Source organism: Schistocerca serialis, chromosome 7 (genome assembly GCF_023864345.2).
Source record: "Schistocerca serialis cubense isolate TAMUIC-IGC-003099 chromosome 7, iqSchSeri2.2, whole genome shotgun sequence".
NCBI classification, from domain to species: domain Eukaryota; kingdom Metazoa; phylum Arthropoda; class Insecta; order Orthoptera; family Acrididae; genus Schistocerca; species Schistocerca serialis.
This window is the reverse complement of record NC_064644.1, coordinates 550,193,738-550,213,017: the sequence shown is the minus strand read 5'-3', so window position 1 is coordinate 550,213,017 and position 19,280 is coordinate 550,193,738. Positions and strand designations below refer to the sequence as shown.

The 19,280-nt window shown below is 39.7% G+C and overlaps 1 protein-coding gene across 1 annotated transcript in view; it reads left to right on the top strand.

The window, feature by feature from the left end:
* LOC126412169 (lipase 3-like) overlaps positions 1-19,280 on the top strand; it is a 195,260-nt gene that overhangs the window by 139,552 nt on the left and 36,428 nt on the right. The window contains exons 6-7 of the mRNA XM_050081646.1: positions 1,338-1,422; positions 14,358-14,500. Of these exons, the coding sequence (XP_049937603.1) occupies positions 1,338-1,422; positions 14,358-14,500 (228 nt within the window). The remainder of the gene's footprint in view (positions 1-1,337; positions 1,423-14,357; positions 14,501-19,280) is intronic.

The following is a 19,280-nucleotide window of genomic DNA, read 5'->3' as shown; positions in this document are numbered from 1 at the left end:
TTAACATGCTGCATGGAAGCTGCCAGATTGGCACTTGTAACTTAGGCTATGAAGAGCCACAGCCAAAGCACGATAAAACTGATGGAGCTAATTCTTGCATTGGTAGAATTCAACTCTGGTGGCCACAACGTGCAGGTGATGGTGATAATAGGAAGACAATGACGAGCAAAAATTGTCAAAAAGCAAACAAGAAGTTTCCTGTAACAGGGCCAACTGCTGATACACTTGATACCCGATACACGGCAGGAGGAATACATGACAAAAACAGTGCATGACGTACCTCCACTTCTGTAAAGTGAAAGGCAGTGAAATGTTGCTGTAGCCAGAATCTGTACACTTCCCAATTTTCTGGTGCCTCATCAAACAGCAAGAATGGAGGAAGGAACATAGCCAGATACAGAGGAGAAGAGAGAAATGCCTGCACAGCCTGTCGCATGACTGTAAGAAGTTCCCTCTGTTGTTGCACCAATGTTTGAAGCAGTCTCCATGTCATGACAAGAAAAATGTCACAACCAATGCAAAAAACAACTACACAACAAAACATGCGAAAATGACCCTACTCATGGTCAATGTGTTCTCACTACATGAACAGGCATACAACAAAAAAAAACACAACACTTTATTACTTCAAGAATACTGGTGCACAAAAACAGTTGCCACGGAGTGGCTGCACTACTAGCCCAAGACACATAAGCAGAATGTCAACATATACTGAGAGCAAGGGTGGTCAGGCCTGACTGTTTAAGCTGCCGGCCAACCACTAGGGTGCACTATGGGGAGGCTGCACACGCATCTGAAAGTGGAGGCCTCTGGCAGTGCTAGCATCTTGTGGCTTTTGTGGGATGTCATACAACTGTGAGCCATGTGGAGTCTTACGTGAGTCACTATACACACATCCTGTCCTGAGGGTGGGGGGTAAAAGTGTGGCAGCAGGGTAGGGCAGCCACCCCTTAAATTAACCTTGTGAAAACCATTGATAATCATGCCAAACTTGTACAAATGCTGGACAAAAGTACAAGAAAAAGAAGAAGAACTTCAAGAGTATAGACTGTAATTTCATCATGAAGGCAGTGTAAATTGAAATAGGAATAATACATAATCAGTGAACAAGCTAATGGTCACTCAACACCAAACTTTTCACTGCATTCACATTTTTATTTCACGTGATCATGCATCTATGTGAAAATCATACAATACATAATTCATACGAATATCTCTTTCAGCATTTGCATAGAGTAGTATATGCTACCTTTGATTTCCGTGCTATGTGCTGCCTTTGATTTCTTCCTCTAGTCTTTTTCACATTCAAATTCAAAGCATACTTTTTTCTGTTTTAGACCATGCTACCTGTGCTGCTGAGCCACAGCCCATCAGGTTCCTCCACAAAGACTCTAGCTCACTATGCACAGGAGATCAATTCAGGTGAGGTTCTAATAGTCAGTGAGAGAAGTCTGCCTGCATTTGTTCAGATGCTAATTATGAATTATGAATAGCATGTCTCTATAATAATGATTCTGCACTGCCTTCTTTTTGTTCCTTAAACTGTTAGCCTGCTTCTAATTTTTCAATTTTGTTACAATTTTTACTGGCATAAAAAAGTTAGAGCATTTGTATATGTTGTGTGGAATAGTAATTTAGCTTCTCCTTCAGCACATCTTACACATATGGTTTGCAGTAGATTTTAGAGACCCTATTTTTAAAATAATTAAACTCACTTAACTTAACACATAAATTTATCAAGATCAAATTTTGTTTTACAATGCTGGAAATAACTAACTGCAATTTTGTTTTAGAACTAGCATGCACTTTCCCTGTACAAAGAGCATGACTAAACTTTTATTCTAACAAGCGCAGCAGCAGTTTAGTTAGTCAAAACCACACTGCTGAACACACCCAAACATGCGTATGTACCAGACAAATTACCATACTATCTTCTCTGGATGGCTGCCAATTTATGACCACAGGTATCCGATGGTTCGTTTCCAACTTATGGTTGTCTACAAAATTTCGCTCAATTCATCATCTTCTTCAAGGATGAAACAGGGACTGAGATCCCTTACTGGATAAAGGTCTCATCCAGGCATTTCCATGTCTTCAGCAATATGTACCCATGTTCTTCCATTGGAAGATTTACATTTCTTCTCATCTACAGCTACATCTATATTCTGCAAACCACTGAGAAATGATTGGAAGAGAGTACTACTCTACAATCTGTTAAGGTTTATTACTGTTCCATTTGACTGCTTGGTAAAAATTACTCCTCAAAAGCCCCTGTGTGCACTGTAATGTGCTGGCAAAACATAGGATATTATAGTATATTCCTACATTCCTCATTCTTGAAATCTTTTGAGTAAGCTTCCACAGGGTAGAAGGTGTCTGTCTTCAGGTATCTGTCAGTTCAGGTTTTCAGTGTCTCCAAAACACTATCCCATCGGTCAAACAAACCTGCGCATATGTGTGCTGTCCTTCATTTTATATCTTCAATATAACCTGTTAGTACCGTTTGTATGATTCCCCCACACTTCTCAGATGAGTTGCACAAATATTTTGTATGCAGTCTTCATTGCAGACTGATTGCATTTTCTCAGTATCCCATCAATGAAGCAAAGTCTGCCATCCACTTATTTCTTCTGAGCCTATGTGATCATTACATATCATATCCTTATAAATAGTTACACAAATAGTATTTGTATGAGTTGATAGATTACTATTGTAATTCAATGATACTGTACACAGTTTTTCATTTCTGAACATCTAAAGTAAGTTTCCAGTCTTTGTACACTTTGAAATCTTATTAAGATCTGACTGAAGATCCATGCAGCTTTTCCCAGACAATATTTGATTAGAAATAACTATTTCTGCAAAAAATCTGAGATTATTATTAATACTGATTCTCAGTACATTAATAAATATATAAGCAGCACTCAAATGAATACGATACACATGGAAAAAAAGTAAATAAACTGTTTATTATTTCAAAAGTTATTGTCATAACTGTTAATACATTTCTCCCATTGTGAGATGGAAAAATGTTTGCATTTGCCTACAGAACCATGATTGTACCCATATGTGGATCTCTTTAGGGCTCCAAAATGTAGGAATCACATGGGGAGATATGAGGACTGTATCCAGGATGTGCAAAGGCTTCCCAGCAAAAGTTCTGCAGTGTATCTGAAACAGGTAGGCCTGTCCACACATTGCCAAGCTAGTTTTAAGTAAGCTGCAGAAGTTTTACAATGAAGCACATCCTTCATGCAGTCCAAACCTCTCCCAATGCAATTTTAATACTTTTGGAGTACCTAAGGAAAAGCATTCATGGCTGTCAATTTGCTTTGGATGAAGAGGTTCACATCTGTGTACAATCACAGTTCCATAGTCAACTGCAAACATGTTTCTGTGAAGAAATTGACCATCTTGTCTCATGGCGGAGTAAGTGTACTAAATTTTATAGTATTACTCTTGAAATAAATAAAAATAACAGTTTACTTAATCAAACAATAGAAAATCCAGGCTGGAATAACTACAATATGTAAAGGATAAATTGTGACTCACTGCATGAGGAGGCAATAAGTCACAGACAGACACAATACAAATACTGCTAAATTTTTAGCTTTCAGACAAAACAGTCCTCCTCCAGAAGCAGAAAACACACACACAAATGTGCAGAAAACACACACACACAAGTGTGCTCCTTGGGGACAGGATAAGGCTGCTAGGTGCAGTGTCAGGAGGCTGAGATGGGGGAGAGGAAGAGGAGAGGAGAGATATAGAGAAAGGAAAAGGCTAGTAGGGGTGTTGGTAGAATATAAGGCACACATAGTGCTGGAGTGGGAACAGGGACAGAGATGGAGATAGGGATTAGTGACGATTGAGGCCAGGGGGGTTATGAGAAAGAAGGATAACTTGTAGGGAGAGTTCCCGACTGTGCAGTTCAGAAACATTTATGTTGATAGGAATGACTCAGGTGGAACAGACTGTGGAGTAGTCATTGAAGTGGAACATATCATATTGGCCAGTATGTTCAGCAGTTGGGTGGTCCAGCTGTCTCCTGGCAACGGTTTAGCAGTGGTTGTACACTACTGGCCATTAAAATTGCTACACCACAAAGATGACGTGCTACAGACGTGAAATTTAACTGACAGGAAGAAGATGCTGTGGTATGCAAATGATTAGCTTTTCAGAGCATTCACACAAGGTTGGTGCCAGTGGCAACATCTACAATGTGCTGACATGAGGAAAGTTTCCAACCGATTTCTCATACACAAACAGCAGCTGACCGGTGTCGCCTCATGAAACGTTGTTGTGATTCCTCGTGTAAGGAGGAGAAATGCGTACCGTCACATTTCCGACTTTGATAAAGGTCGGAGTGTAGCCTATCATGATTGCGGTTTATCGTATTGCGACATTGCTGCTTGCATTTGTCGAGATCCAATGACTGTTAGTAGAATATGGAATTGGTGAGTTCAAGAGGGTAATACGGAATGTCGTGCTGGATCCCAATGGCCTTGTATCACTAGCAGTCGAGATGACAGCCGGTAATACGGAATGTCGTGCTGGATCTCAATGGCCTCGTATCACTAGCAGTCGAGATGACAGCCATCTTAACCACATGGCTGTAACGGATCGTGCAGCCACGTCTTGATCCCTCAGTCAACAGATGGGGACATTTGCAAGACAACAACCGTCTGCACGAACAGTTCGATGACGTTTGGAGCAGCATGGACTATCAGCTCGGAGACCATGTCTGCGGTTACCCTTGACACTGCATCACAGACAGGAGCGCCTGCAGAGGTGTACTCAACGACAAAGCTGGGTGCACGAATGGCAAAACCTCATTTTTCCGGATGAATGCAGGTTCTGTTTACCGCATCATGATGGGTGCATCCATGTTTGGCGGCATCATGATGAACACACATTGGAAGCGTGTATTCATCATCGCCATACTGGCATACCACCCGGCGTGATGGTATGGGGTGCCATTGGTTACGTGTCTCGGTCACCTTTTGTTCGGATTGATGGCGCTTTGAACAGTGGACATTACATTTCAGTTCTGTTATGACCTGTGGCTCTACCCTTCATTTGATCCCCACAAAACCCTTCATTTCAGCAGGATAATGCACAACCACATGTTGCAGGTCATGTACGGGCCTTTCTGGATACAGAAAATGATTGACTGCTGTCCTGGCCAGCACATTGAAAACGTCTGGTCAATGGTGGCCGAACATCACAATACGCCAGTCGCTACTCTTGATGAACTGTGGTATCGTGTTGAATCTGCATGGGCAGCTGTACCTGTGCACACCATCCAAGCTCTGTTGACTCAATGCCCAGGCGTATCAAGTGTGTTATTACGGCCAGAGGTGGTTGTTCTGGATACTGATTTCTCAGGATCTATGCACCCAAATTGCGTGAAAATGTAATCACATGTCAGTTCTAGTATAATATATTTGTCCATTTGAACCCCATTTATCATCTGCATTTCTTCTTGGTGTAGCAATTTTAATTGCCAGTAGTGTATATATGTACAGGCAGCTTGTTGGTTCTCATGCCCATGTAGAAAGTAACTCAGGGGTTACAGCTTAGTTTGTAGATCACATGGCTGCTTTCACAGATACACCTGCCTCTAAAGGGTATGGGGATGCCTTAACGGAGCTGGACTAGGTGGTATTAGGTTGTGTGAGACAGATCTTGTCTTGCACCTAGGTCTATTGCAGGCATATGAGCCACAAGGCAAACACTTGGGAGAAGGGGAGGAGTAGGGATGCACAAGGATGTTGTGCAGATTTGTTGGGTAGCAGAATAACACTGTGGGAAGTATATGGAGAATAATGAGAGTCCTCCTTGTGGACAGAGTGGGGGTGGGAGGTGGGAGGTGACTGAAGAGCAAGGCACAGGAGATCTTCCATATCTACAGCATTCTGGGGCTGGAATAGATCCACAAATTTTTTTGTGATTATGACAACCATTATGAAACCTGTCTTAAATGTATGTCTTGTGTTATGCATGTGGAAAATTAGCCATGATTGGTATAACACAAGACATACTTTTATGGCTGAGTTGATAATAGACAAGTAGTCCAAAACTGGTTACCAATAAATAACGATTTAAGTGTGATTTAAGTCAGTTCTCATAATGGTTATTGTAAACTCAGGAGATTTGTTTCTCGGCACAATTAGGAGGGTAATTTCAATCTGCAATTGCATCAGTGAGACCTTTGGTGCATTTGGAGAGGGAGTGCTTGCCCATGGCCTTGTCACTATTGAACAATACGTTCCCCAAAGCCTGACTGACTCAAAACCTACTATCTCCTTCCTGGTCATCATGGCCAACTATCCTCACCTAAAATCACTTTGTCTATGAAGGCATCACCTACGAACAAATCCATGGTACAGCAAAGGGGACCAACATGGCAGCACCCTATGCAAGCCTTTTCATAGGCCATCTAGAATAATTATTCATAATCACGCTGGTTCATATTCATTGATATCTTTGTGATCTGGACTGAGGGTGAGGACACCTTATCTTCACTTCCCGAGAAACTCAACATCTTCTTCGTCATTCTCTTCGCCTGATCCTCCTCGACCCAACAAGCCACCTTCCTTGATGTTGACCACATCAATACATCAGTACCTCCAACTGCATCAAACCTACCAACCATCAACAATATCTTCTCTTTGACAGCTGGCACCCACTCCATTGCAAGGAGTCCCTTCCACACAACCCAACCACCCGTGGTCATCACATCTGTGATGACAATCAGTCCTCTTCAAATATGCCACAGGTCTCACTGTGACCTTCACAGACCGAAATTACCCTCCCAACCTTGACCAGAAACGATTCTACCATGCCTTGTCTCTTCAGTCACTTACTACCTCCCACATGCCAACTAACAGGCCACAGAGGAGCATTCGTCTTGTGAAGCAGCAGCACCCAGGACTGGAGCAACCGAAACACATTCTCTACTAGAGTTTCAACTACCTCTCATCATGGCCTGAAGAAGAATATCCTACCCACTATCATCTACACCCATCCCACAGTAGTATTCCACCACAAACAGCACCTGCAAAATATCCTTGTCCATCCCCACCCCATCTCTGCTCCTAAACTCTTGCCTCATTGCTCACATCCCTGCAGTAGACATATATACAAAACCTGAAAACAATTTACTTACTTTTTTTCCAAGTGTCTTGTTTTTATCCTACTATTCCTTGTACAACATGAACAATAAGAGTCTCAGTACATTATTTGAAATACTTGATGTAACTTTTATATCTGATGATGACTCTGCATCCAAAATAAGATGCTGCAGCCTCCTTACCAAATAACTGTCAATCCAGTTACAAGTTTTGTAGATATTGTGATAGCATGTGAAGGTTCCAGTCTTTACTCCCAAATAATTTGACTTCCTACCACCACAAAAATTACTTTTTTGTTCAGCTTCATTGCTCATTCAGTAAACTCATGTGAAAATATATCTGGCTTACATACATTTTACAACAAATATTCCAGATTCTTTTGGTTTTATTTCAAGATTACTGATACATGTGAAGACTGACTCATCAAGATAGTCATGTATGCTAGATTAATGATAAAATAGTATACCAACAGTTCTGTGTAAAGCTTTTATAACTCATACTAAGATTAATGTAATCATAATTTCATCACTTAAAAATAGTTCAGATTCAGGAATCTACCAATAATGCCTCTTCATATTGCTTACTATAAGTACCAGTAACAATGTTGCTGCTTATATACAAACTCCAGTAGTTATAATCAATTTCATGGTAATGGTAGTTAGCCAGAAAATAACATAATCTACTGTACACCCGTGACCATTCTGATTCAATCATCTCTGTATTCCAAACAACAATTTGTTAGTATCTGTTTATGTTTATCGCTACTCCTGACCAAGCAGTATGATGTTAACAGAACTGTCAATTTACAAACATTTCTCGTGTGCTTAATGTTCTGTACTACACTCCTACAGATGAAAAATAAGTAATTGCATCTAGCTATGTAATAAACAATCTGTGAATATTATTGAGTACAAATATCAATTTCGTATTCAGATAAAACTACACATAAACACAAGGGAATCTAAAACATTAAGCCACAAAATTTGCTCTTGAACAGTTCTTAATAAACATTAAAGATATCAGGATTTTTTTACCTTTATCCAGTTGCTGAAAATTAAAAGTGATCCACTATTTTCTTTTATTTTAAGCTTCTGTTCATTTTAAAAAAAAAAAAAAAAAAAAAAAAATAAAAAAAAAAAAAAAAAAAACTTCCAAACAGACAATAAAGGCACAATGGTTCTGTCGTCAGCCCTTAGGCATCACCAGATGCGAATACAGAGGGGCATGTGGTTAGCACACTGCTCTCCTGGCCATTGTCAGTTTTAGTGACCAGTACCACTACTTCTCAGACAAGTAGCTCCTTAATTGGCCTCACGAGGACTGAGTGCACCACACTTGCCAACAGCGTTTGGCAGACCCGTACAGTGAGCCACCCAAGTGCTAGCGATGCCCAATGTGCTTAACTTTGGAGATCTGATGGGAACCAGTGTTACCACTTTGGCAAGGCTGTTGGCTCACTAAGCAAAGCTATACCTATATCAGTGTCAGCAGTACAATCCTCTCTCACATCTTTTGCATTGTGTTATTAACAGAAATGTATTTTTCCTTTATTTATTAATGCTTATTTCTTTTCGGTATTCTGTATAATTTCCAGTTAGCTTAATTGTATTTCTACTAGACAAATCACACAACTTCACAGTTTTTTTCTTTGATATTACCTTTAAATATTAATAGTGTATAATCAACTTTACTGGTCTTTCCAGTGAAATCATACCACTCTCAGTAAAGAACAGTAATATCTTTTCCTGCCCTGTCCTTTACTTAATATTCTAAAATTAACTTTTGTCTATATTTAATTATTTCTGTGATGTTATGATCTTTACTTTAAAACTGATCAAAATCAACAATTAGCTCTCTATTTAAAAGAAAAAAAAATGTTGCAGAGACTGAAAACTGAATAGAATGAGGTGGAGGAACTTTTGTTTCAGGTGAAGAACATATCAGTTCTAACCTAATCGTAAATATTTAAGCTTGAATAACAAGTACATTGATTTTGTTCTACTGATTTTTGTTTACTTCAAATTAGTTTTTGGCTTATTGGACCATCTTCAGTGACTAGCATCTGAAAGAGACACTAGTTCTTAGGTAAACAAACATTACAAGCATAGATAAAACCCACTGTCACAGAGTGTTGTGCATCAATCTTGTTTCTTGGCATTGAAATACAATGGACAATGTTAATCATAATAAGTAATTAAACCACACAATATTACAGGTTAAATGGTTAAAATACTAAAGTTTGTGAGGCAAAATCAAATAATGGAAAGTCCAGGATGGAGTAATGACAATATTATGAAACGGATAGATTACTAGTCACAAATAGCAGAGATGCTGAGTCACAGATAGGCACAACAAAAAGACTGTCAAATAAGTAAGCTTTCAGCCAAAAAGGCTTTCACCAGAAAGAGACAACATACACCTACACACACACACACACACACACACACACACACACACACACACACACACACACAAACATCCAAAAGCATACACACATGACGGCAGTCTCTGGCTGCCAAAGTACGGAGTGCCACAAGGTTCTGTCCTAGGACCTCTACTGTTCCTCCTTTATATTGATGATATAAATTACTTTATTAAATTGGGAAAACTAATCTTATTTGCTGATGACACCAGCATATTAATAATAGCTGCTGAAAAAATCTCATTGGAAGTAGCAATAGATACTGTAATGTCCCAAATTACTAGCTGGTTTCAAAAAAATAAAATAATACTAAATAAAGAAAAAACTGTCTTTATGAATCTCCACTCTTCTCCACATGTGCAAAACTTTGTTACAGTACCATACCTTGAAAATAGGTTACTGAACTCGGTTACTGACACTAAGGTCTATGGGTACAAGATAACTTAAAATGGGACTGTCATATAAAAGAACCTGAGAAAAAACTTTCAAAAGCTTGTTATGCTCTGCGTGTGTTAAATAAAAGTGCAAGCAAGTCAACAGTTATTCAGGCGTATTATGCATACTTCGATGCGCTACTTCAATAAGGGCTAATCTCCTGGGGAAATACAGCCACCAGCATAAAGATCTTTAGGATGCAGAAAAGAGCAATCAGGGCTATCTGCAACCTAAGAAAACTGGAAACATGTAGACCACATTTCATCCAGATGAAAATAAGGAGCCTACCGAGCCTTTCCATATATGAGTGTATCCTGTTCGAAAATGAGTATCTTCTAAACCAAACTGGACATCTTCAACAAAATAAGCATATACACAGTCACAACACAAGAAACACAAATAATATCCACGTCACAGTGTAGAACAGCACTGTACCAAAAAAGTGTATCACATATAACAGTTCAGCTATATAACAGCCTACCCAGTGATTTAAAATCGCAGCAACATAAAAATTTTTTTAACATAATCTTAAGTAATTTCTAGCGGAAAAATGTTTTTACTCTGTAAAAGAATTTTTAAATTACAAAAATAGCCTTGTAAACAATGATTATGTAATAATGGTTAAATTGAAATTGCTATATTTGTCACTTGTAATTTATGATTGTTATCTGTAAATAATTTTGTCATGCTCTCTCTCTCTCTCTCTCACTCTCTCTCTCTCTCTCTCTCTCTCTCTCTCTCTCTGTGTGTGTGTGTGTGTGTGTGTGTGTGTGTGTGTGTGTGTGTGTGTGTGTGTGTTTCTGCTCTTTTTGCAATTTTGACTTGTCCTATATTCAATGTACTGTTTAAGTATGTAATGAATCAAATGGACCAATAAATAAATGAAACAAATGAAAATGAAGGCCAGACCACTCTAATTCTGATGAAGATCTATTTGACCAAAAGTTTACTTGTTTGACAGTCTTATTGTTGTTCTTGTCTGTGACTCAGCATTTTCACTATGTGATGAGGAGTAACCTATCCTTTTCATAATAAAGTTTGTGGGGTCTTGACATTGGCTGAGAAACCATTAATCTGAGCAACTTTCATTTGTGTCATGCAACAAAAATGTTTTTTAACACTGTAAACTAAACTTTAGCCAATGGACAATATTATACACAATAATTAAAATTGCAGGTTGTACAGTTATGGTGCCACAGTTAGTCAGGTTGTGAGAATGGTTGCCAACTGTTTAACTGAGCACTAGTAACTTATGTTGTGCAAATTGTAAATCACATATTTATGCAATGGGCGATATGAAACACAGTACATGGTTGAAAAACACAAATGAAGTATTATACATAGAACAAAAACAGTGTTCTTGTTACTCAACCTTAAATATGAAATTGTTCTATCAAGAAGTAAAAGAAGACTCCATAAACAAAGTGCAGCATAAAAGAAAGAAGTTGATATACAGCTAAGCTGCTGAGTTGTTGATGGGCATTGAAATAAGACTTACAATACACCTTTGATTCAATAATCTCTACTAGGCCCGGCTTCACACCCCCTGCACCTCAGCCGCATGATGCTATCTCCACTCATCCTACCCTTAGACTTTCCTCAGCAGTCACCTCTTTTCTCTGTTCTATCTCCATCACTCAATCTGCTCTTCCATGTTATTGTGTGATGTCAACAACTGCTGCAGTGAGCTCATTGGTATGATTTTCCTATCCTGTGAACATACTGCCTCTCCATCCTTGTCATCAGTCACCCTTCTCAAAACCTCCCTTCTGCTCCCGACCACCTCTCTCCCCTCGCCCACTCCATCCAACACAGTCCCTCACCCCAGTCAAGCTTCAGTGCTGGCAAAAGGTAGTAAGCAGGTAAAATATAGCTGCACAGGTATATGTGTGTGTATCTGTACCTTATTGTTCTGAATAAAAATTCATCAAAAAGTTATTAACCTTGTCAGCATTCTTTCTGTCCCTGTCAATGACTCAGTGCTTCAAGTATTCAGTGAGTTGTTACCTATACTCCTTAAAATATTTCACCAAGTATTTTTCATTCTTAAGTTAAACATAACACTTCAGTTTAGCATACCACAAAAAGACAATGGGGTGTACCATCAGACACACTCTCAATGTTCTTGAAACCTACTGATCAGCTAGAACATTATGATCACAAACCTGCTGTCACTATAAACCCATCCAGTGTCACCTGGTGAGGAATGATTAATATTCAGACACATACACATGGTGCATGTAGTATCAGTGAGCATGCTGTCCGTGTATAGAATGGGGAAGGGGAACGATCTATCCAAGTTTCATCAAGGGCAAATTGTGATGGCCCAGAAGCTCAACACAAGCATTTTGGAAACTGCACGACTTGTCGGATGTTCAAGGAGTGCTGTGGTGTGTGTCTTCAGAATGTGGTGAAACCAATGTGAATCACATTCAGATGTCACGGAATTGGGTGGCCACCCCTCATTACAAATGTTGGACAGGGTAGGTTGGTCAGACTGGTAAAACAGGACAGTCAGTGAACTGTGGTGGAACTAACATCATGCTTTACTGCTGGGCAGAGTACATGTGTGTGTGAATACACAGAGCACCAAACACTCCCAACGATGGTCTCCACAGCCAACAACCCATGCATGCATCAATTTTAACACCACAACATTGGCATCTGTGAGATAAATTGGCACATGACCATTGGCACTGGACATTGGCACAGTGGCAGAGCATTGCATGGTCTGATGAATGTCAATGCCTTCTTCATCGTGCTGATGTGAGGCACAAATCTGTCATCTTCAGGGGATCAGTTCCCTGACACCTGTACTACCAGACAGATACGAGCTGGCAGTGGCTCCATTATACTCTGGAGAACAGTCACATGGACATCTATGGGTCCAGTGGAGCTCGTCCAAGGCACCATGATGGCCAAGGAGTATCCCACACTGGTTGCAGACCACAGACACTCTTTCATGACAATCATGTTTCCCGCACTGGCGTTTTTCAACAGGATAATGCACCATGTCACAAGACCATGAAAGTGATGGAGCACTTTGACAAACACAGAGGCAAGTTCAATTGATTTCCTGGCCGTCTAGATGGCTAGATCTGAACCTGATCAAATAGAACTGCAATGTGATTGAACTTGGTGTCAGAGCTCATATCCCCCCTCCCTGGAATTTATGGGTATTAGGTGACTTGTGTGTGTAGATGTGGTACCAACACCCTCAAGCGACCTACCATGGCCTCACTGCTTCTATCGCAGGATGTGTTGTGGCTGTTATCTGTGCCAAAGGTGGACATACTGGCTATTATGTAGGTGGTCATAATGTTCTGGCTGATCATTGTATATGAGATATTGAAAAACTACTTGCGGTAAATTTACATGAATCAGTCAACATCAGTGGCTTCAAAGAAGTTCTTAAAATCTCAAAAAGGTAAGCATCAAATTTTCAATGCCCAGAATGGAAGGCTCAAGTCACAAGGCATAAATAGATTAATGACACATTTGTCTGACCATGATCATTATCCAAAAAAACTTTAAAGCAGGTCCTTTACTATATATGAATAATAATTTCTATGTTTCTGAATGACAATGAATGATTCTAATGGTGGAAATGCAGTTTCATCATATTTGGCAGTGATCAGATCAAAATATTAGTACAAAATTGTCAGCTAGTGTGAACCTTTTCCTTAACAACACTCTTACCACATGAGCCATTAGAATGTGTCTAATGGCACCCCTCAAATTTCAACTATTGATACATCTACTCTTTCTGAATCTACTTGAATATTCTCACACACACCATGCCCAACAAGCTTCTGTGGGAGAAAAAATATATCGGAAGATAGCATCTCCATGGCCTGAAAGTTCTTCTGTTATTAGAATTTACATGATGTCTTGTAGTACAACCAACAGTTCAAATGAGTCTGGAAGGTATGTGAGTGGTAATAGTAGCTTATGTCCTGTTCAGAATTATTTTGCAGTGGTTTACTTGGTGGGAGCATTAGCCTTGAAAGGCAAACTATGACTTCAGGTGACAGTTCTCAAGACAGTTTTAATCTCTCATGCATTTTCAGAGCCACCACCCTCCTCCCACTCTTCATATCCAGATATTCAAAGTGAACATTGCTTATGTCATTCTACAGACATCATAATATTTTTACATAAATAATCAGCTATTGCAGCAGAAGATGTGAGGGTAACTCAGGGATCACGAAGAAATAGAAATAATAATTATTTCTGTCACTAAAAAAGTATGACTGAGTTTACAATATGTCATATTCTTATGTAAAAATGCAGTAGGTTTAAATCATTTTCATTTCTCTCATTTACAGTAATGAAAAGTTGTTCACTGCACCATGTTGTTACAGGCAAGTTTCGGAAGTACGATTATGGAAAAACAGGTAATATGGAACGTTATGGAACTCCTGAGCCACCAGCTTACAACATTTCCAACATCCGTGCACCCATTTCACTTCACTTTGCTAGCAATGATTGGCTTGCCAACATACAGGTTTGTACTGCATATATGCCTATTGCTGCTTTATTTCAGTGACATTTCATCACAGAACTCATTCAAGCAAACAAGTCATTTTCTTTTACAGTTTCTAAAATTTGTATTCAAATTATGCTGCCTTTATATTTCAGCCTACTATCAAACATTCTTCTCTCTATTTAGCTTTAAAACCTATTTTTTTCAGTTCAACAGAACACTTCATCCCTGAATTTAATCATTTCCCTGACTGGAATACTTCAGGTCTTTGTTTATTGGTATAGATATTCTAGCTGTAATTCCAGCATTAAATATTAATTATGTAATTTTTCCCATGCTAATGTATAGTTGTACAGGGTGGTCCAAAAGTCCGGAAACACCCCGATAAAATCCAAATGGAGTAGCAAACAAGGAAACAGAGTCCCTACACATGAGGAACGGGAAGGGGGAAACTTTATAGGTGATGCCACCAACATGACGGCCATCTTGAAAGCCGCCATCTTGGATTCAACTCCAAAATTTCAAATGGGAATGTGGTCATATGACATATCAGACAGACAGAGAATTTCACCAGAAAAACAATGCCGTTGTTATTTTAAACATAGCTTTATTCATTCTCGGGTTACAGCCAATTACTTGCGGCAGCAGTGGGACACTCGGCAGCGTGAGTATTACGCACTGAGAAGTCATAAAATGGGGTCTGAAACGGTGCAAAGTGCCTATCCCATGTCTGATATGTTACATGTATTTAACTGTTCCCTGATTTACAGGTTACAAAATGTCCTTAACACATGAAGAACATATTGAAATCATCTTGATATCAGGAGAAAGAAGCACACGGGTTATTGCTAAGGATTTGAACAGTCATCACCCAACCAGACAGCCCATCACTCACAGCGCAGTTGCCAAGCTTTCGGCCAAATTCCAAGCAACAGGTTCTGTCGCAGATAAACCTAAGGCTGGAAGACTAAAATCCGCCACCGATGAAGAAACAACAGTGAGCATGTTGGCATCATTTAGCAAGAGTCCACAACAGGGTGCTCGTCGCCTGTCACAAGAATGTGGGGTTAGCCGTACCTCCCCATACTGCGAATTTTATCGCAGCACAAATTGTACCCATACAAAATTCAGCTGCTCCAACACCTGAACGAGGATGACCCAGACCGTCGGGGACAGTTCACAGAACGGGTGACACAGCAGCTGCAGATAAACCCACGTTTCCCCTATCAGGTTCTGTTCACTGATGAAGCCGATTTCTTTATCAATGGTGAAGTGAACAAGCAGAATAACAGATACTGGTCCGACACAAATCCGCACTGGATTGATGGTTTCAAAACGGTTGACTCACAAAAAGTGATGGTCTGGTGTGGTGTGTGGGGTACCAAAGTCGTTGGACCTTTTTTTATTGATGGTACGTTAACTGCCATCGGTTATCTGAGGTTATTGGATGACGAAGTGTTTCCCTCATTGTTAATGGAGGATGGGACATTTCCGGAATTCTTCCAGCATGATGGATGCGAGCATACCTGGATGTGCAGTTCCCTCAAAAGTGGATTGATCCTAGGGGTGCTGTGGAGTGGCCACCACGTTCACCAGATTTGACTCCTTTGGTTTTTTATCTTTGGGGTCATGACAGAGCACTGGTTTATTCTGTGAAAATATGGGATTTGCATCATCTAAAGCAGCGTATTGTTGATGCGTGTGGTCAAATTCAGCCAGATGTGTTGGTCAAAGTTCATCAGGACTGGATTCGGAGGATAGCATTAACAGTTCAACATAATGGACAACATATCGAGCCATTCCTATGACTGTTGGTGGTCTCTCGGGACTGTGTAACATTGGCGTAATGTCTCTTCGGCACATAACACACATGCTGCTGAGCGTCCCACCGCTGCCATATGTAACTTGCTATAACCCGAGAATGAATAAAGGTATGTTTAAAATAACAATGGCATTCTTTTTCTGGTGAAATTCTCTATCTGTTTGATATGTCACATGACCACATTCCCATTTGAAATTTTGGAGTTGAATCCAAGATGGTGGCTTTCAAGATGGCCGCCATGTTTGTAGCATAACCTATAAAGTTTCCCCCTTCCCGTTCCTCGTGTGTAGGGAATCTGTTTCCTTCTTTGCTACTCCATTTGAATTTTATGACGGTGTTTCCGGACTTTTGGATCACCCTGTATATCCCATTAGTAATAGTAACAAATATATCACAACATTTCTGCATGAACTAAACTTTTATTTGAAAGTGTCAGGGGCTTTCATTCATGTTACCTAGCATTTCTTTTTTTTAACACTAGTGATTATACAGTCAGCTCTTGATAATATGAAACTCAAGGGGAGAGGGAAAAAGTTCAGATTACCAATAGTTCAAAGTAATAAGAGTTCAAATAACTGAGGGGGACAGAGGAAAAAATTCAAATAAATGAGAAACTGATTGAAAGTAAATTGTAGTACATACATAAAAACATACATTTGTACATTCATCTTCAATTTACTAATGTGCAAAATAATACAGAGAAATATACATGTGGTACATACATGCAGTATACAGGGTGTTACAAAAAGGTATCGCCAAACTTTCAGGAAACATTCCTCACACACAAAGAAAGAAAATATGTTATGTGGACACGTGTCCGGAAACGCTTACTTTCCATGTTAGACCTCATTTTATTACTTCTCTTCAAATCACATTAACCATGGAATGGAAACACACAGCAACAGAACGTACCAGCATGACTTCAAACACTTTGTTACAGGAAGTGTTCAAAATGCCCTCCGTTAGCGAGGATACATGCATCCACCCTCTGTCGCATGGAATCACTGATGCGCGGATCCATCCCTGGAGAATGGCGTATTGTATCACAGCCATCCACAGTACGAGCACGAAGAGTCTCTATATTTGGTACCAGGATTGCATAGACAATAGCTTTCAAATGCCCTCATAAATGAAAGTCAAGAGGGTTGAGGTCAGGAGAGTGTGGAGGCCATGGAATTGGTCTGCCTCTACCAATCCATCGGTCACCGAATCTGTTGTTGAGAAGTGTACGAACACTTCGACTGAAATGTGCAGGAGCTCCATCATGCATGAACCACATGTTGTGTCGTACTTGTAAAGGCACATGTTCTAGCAGCACAGGTAGAGTATCCCGTATGAAATCATGATAACGTGCTCCATTGAGCGGAGGTGGACGAAACTAAAATGAGCTATAACATGGAAATTAAGTGTTTCCGGACACATGTCCACATAACATCTTTTCTTTATTTGTGTGTGAGGAATGTTTCCTGAAAGTTTGGCTGTAACTTTTTCTAACACCCTGTATATGAAAAACATGATGATGATGATGATGATGATGATGATGATGAGGTCCCATACTCTGAGTAGCATAGGGGACAATGCGGGAGACCAGCACCGCTGTACTAGGCAAGGTCCTAGTGGAGGTGACACAATGACACCCAGCCATCTCGAGGCAGGAAAAATCCCTGACCCCGCCGGGAATCGAACCCAGGAACCCGTACGCAGGAAGCGAGAACGCTACCGCAAGACCATGAGCTGTGGACATGAAAAACATACCAATGAAAATATTATATATCATTTTGAAAAATAGTTGGGGATTTTCTTTTGAGAGAGTGACTTCCAGCTAGTGTGGTCCAGTGAATTTTTGATAATGATAAGAACCGAAAAGAACCCGTCACTCATTTCTGTTCTGAGGGTATGGACAGATGGCCTTACCTCACTCAATGTGACTGGAGTTGGTAATTGTTCTTCATTATCTCCTCATTCTTATGCTGACAGGTCAACCCTTCAGATCTGGTTCGAACACCATGGACACCAATGTCATTACCAACATGAACAAAATCCTCACAGATTAATTCAGCACACCTGTGTAGAAGTTTCCACCTTAAGTCTTACAGGACTGAATTCATTAATTCTCAGGACTCTGATGACTCTTCCAGGTTTTCTCTTTGTATTACAAACCCACTCTTCCTGAAGCAATTATGAAGAGTGACAACTGACAGTTTTCCAGATGTTATCAATAATGGATATAGTGGTCAAAAACTCCTATGTTCCTTTTTCACATCCAACACAAGTGAAACAGTTCCTGTGTACTAGATAGTTTTAAAACTGTGTATTATATCCTGCTCAAATTTTGCAATCTTGATATCATGATGGTTGACAAAAAATTAATTTTACATGATCTAATGGTAGCTCATTGTTATGTACAGTCAGTTCCCCAAAACCAGTAACATTCTTCATTTTCCCTTCTTCATTAAACAGTTATGTTTGAGCAGTAAGTTGTGGGAAGCAATTTAATTCCCTATAAATACCATTATTTTACATATTTCACTACTACAAGTGGTTTCAACTTCTCAGAGCCACCCATATTGCTGGCTAGAAGGACAGTTATTATGCCCTTGCTCAGTATTTCTCCATGACGCTATTAATCTTTGAATGCTAGGGTGTGCTCAGGAAAATATTTATAGAAAAGCTCAGTTTCGTCTGTGCTGAACACATTGGACAGGTTCAAAAGTTGTTTTAATTCATAAATCTATTCAATACAAAGGGAATTGTCCGTGCTTGCACGCTATCCATAGATTTTTTACTATAACAGTGTGCTTTTTATTTATTTATCTTTTAGTGCGATGATGTGCGTTCAATTGATTGAGTATTTTTCAAGGGACTGGAAAGAATTTCAAACTATTGAGTGTCAAATTATTGAGAGTTGGCTGTATTTGAGTGTGGTGCATTGTGTTTGCCAAACATTATTTAGTTGCCATTGTCTATTTCCTAATGTGA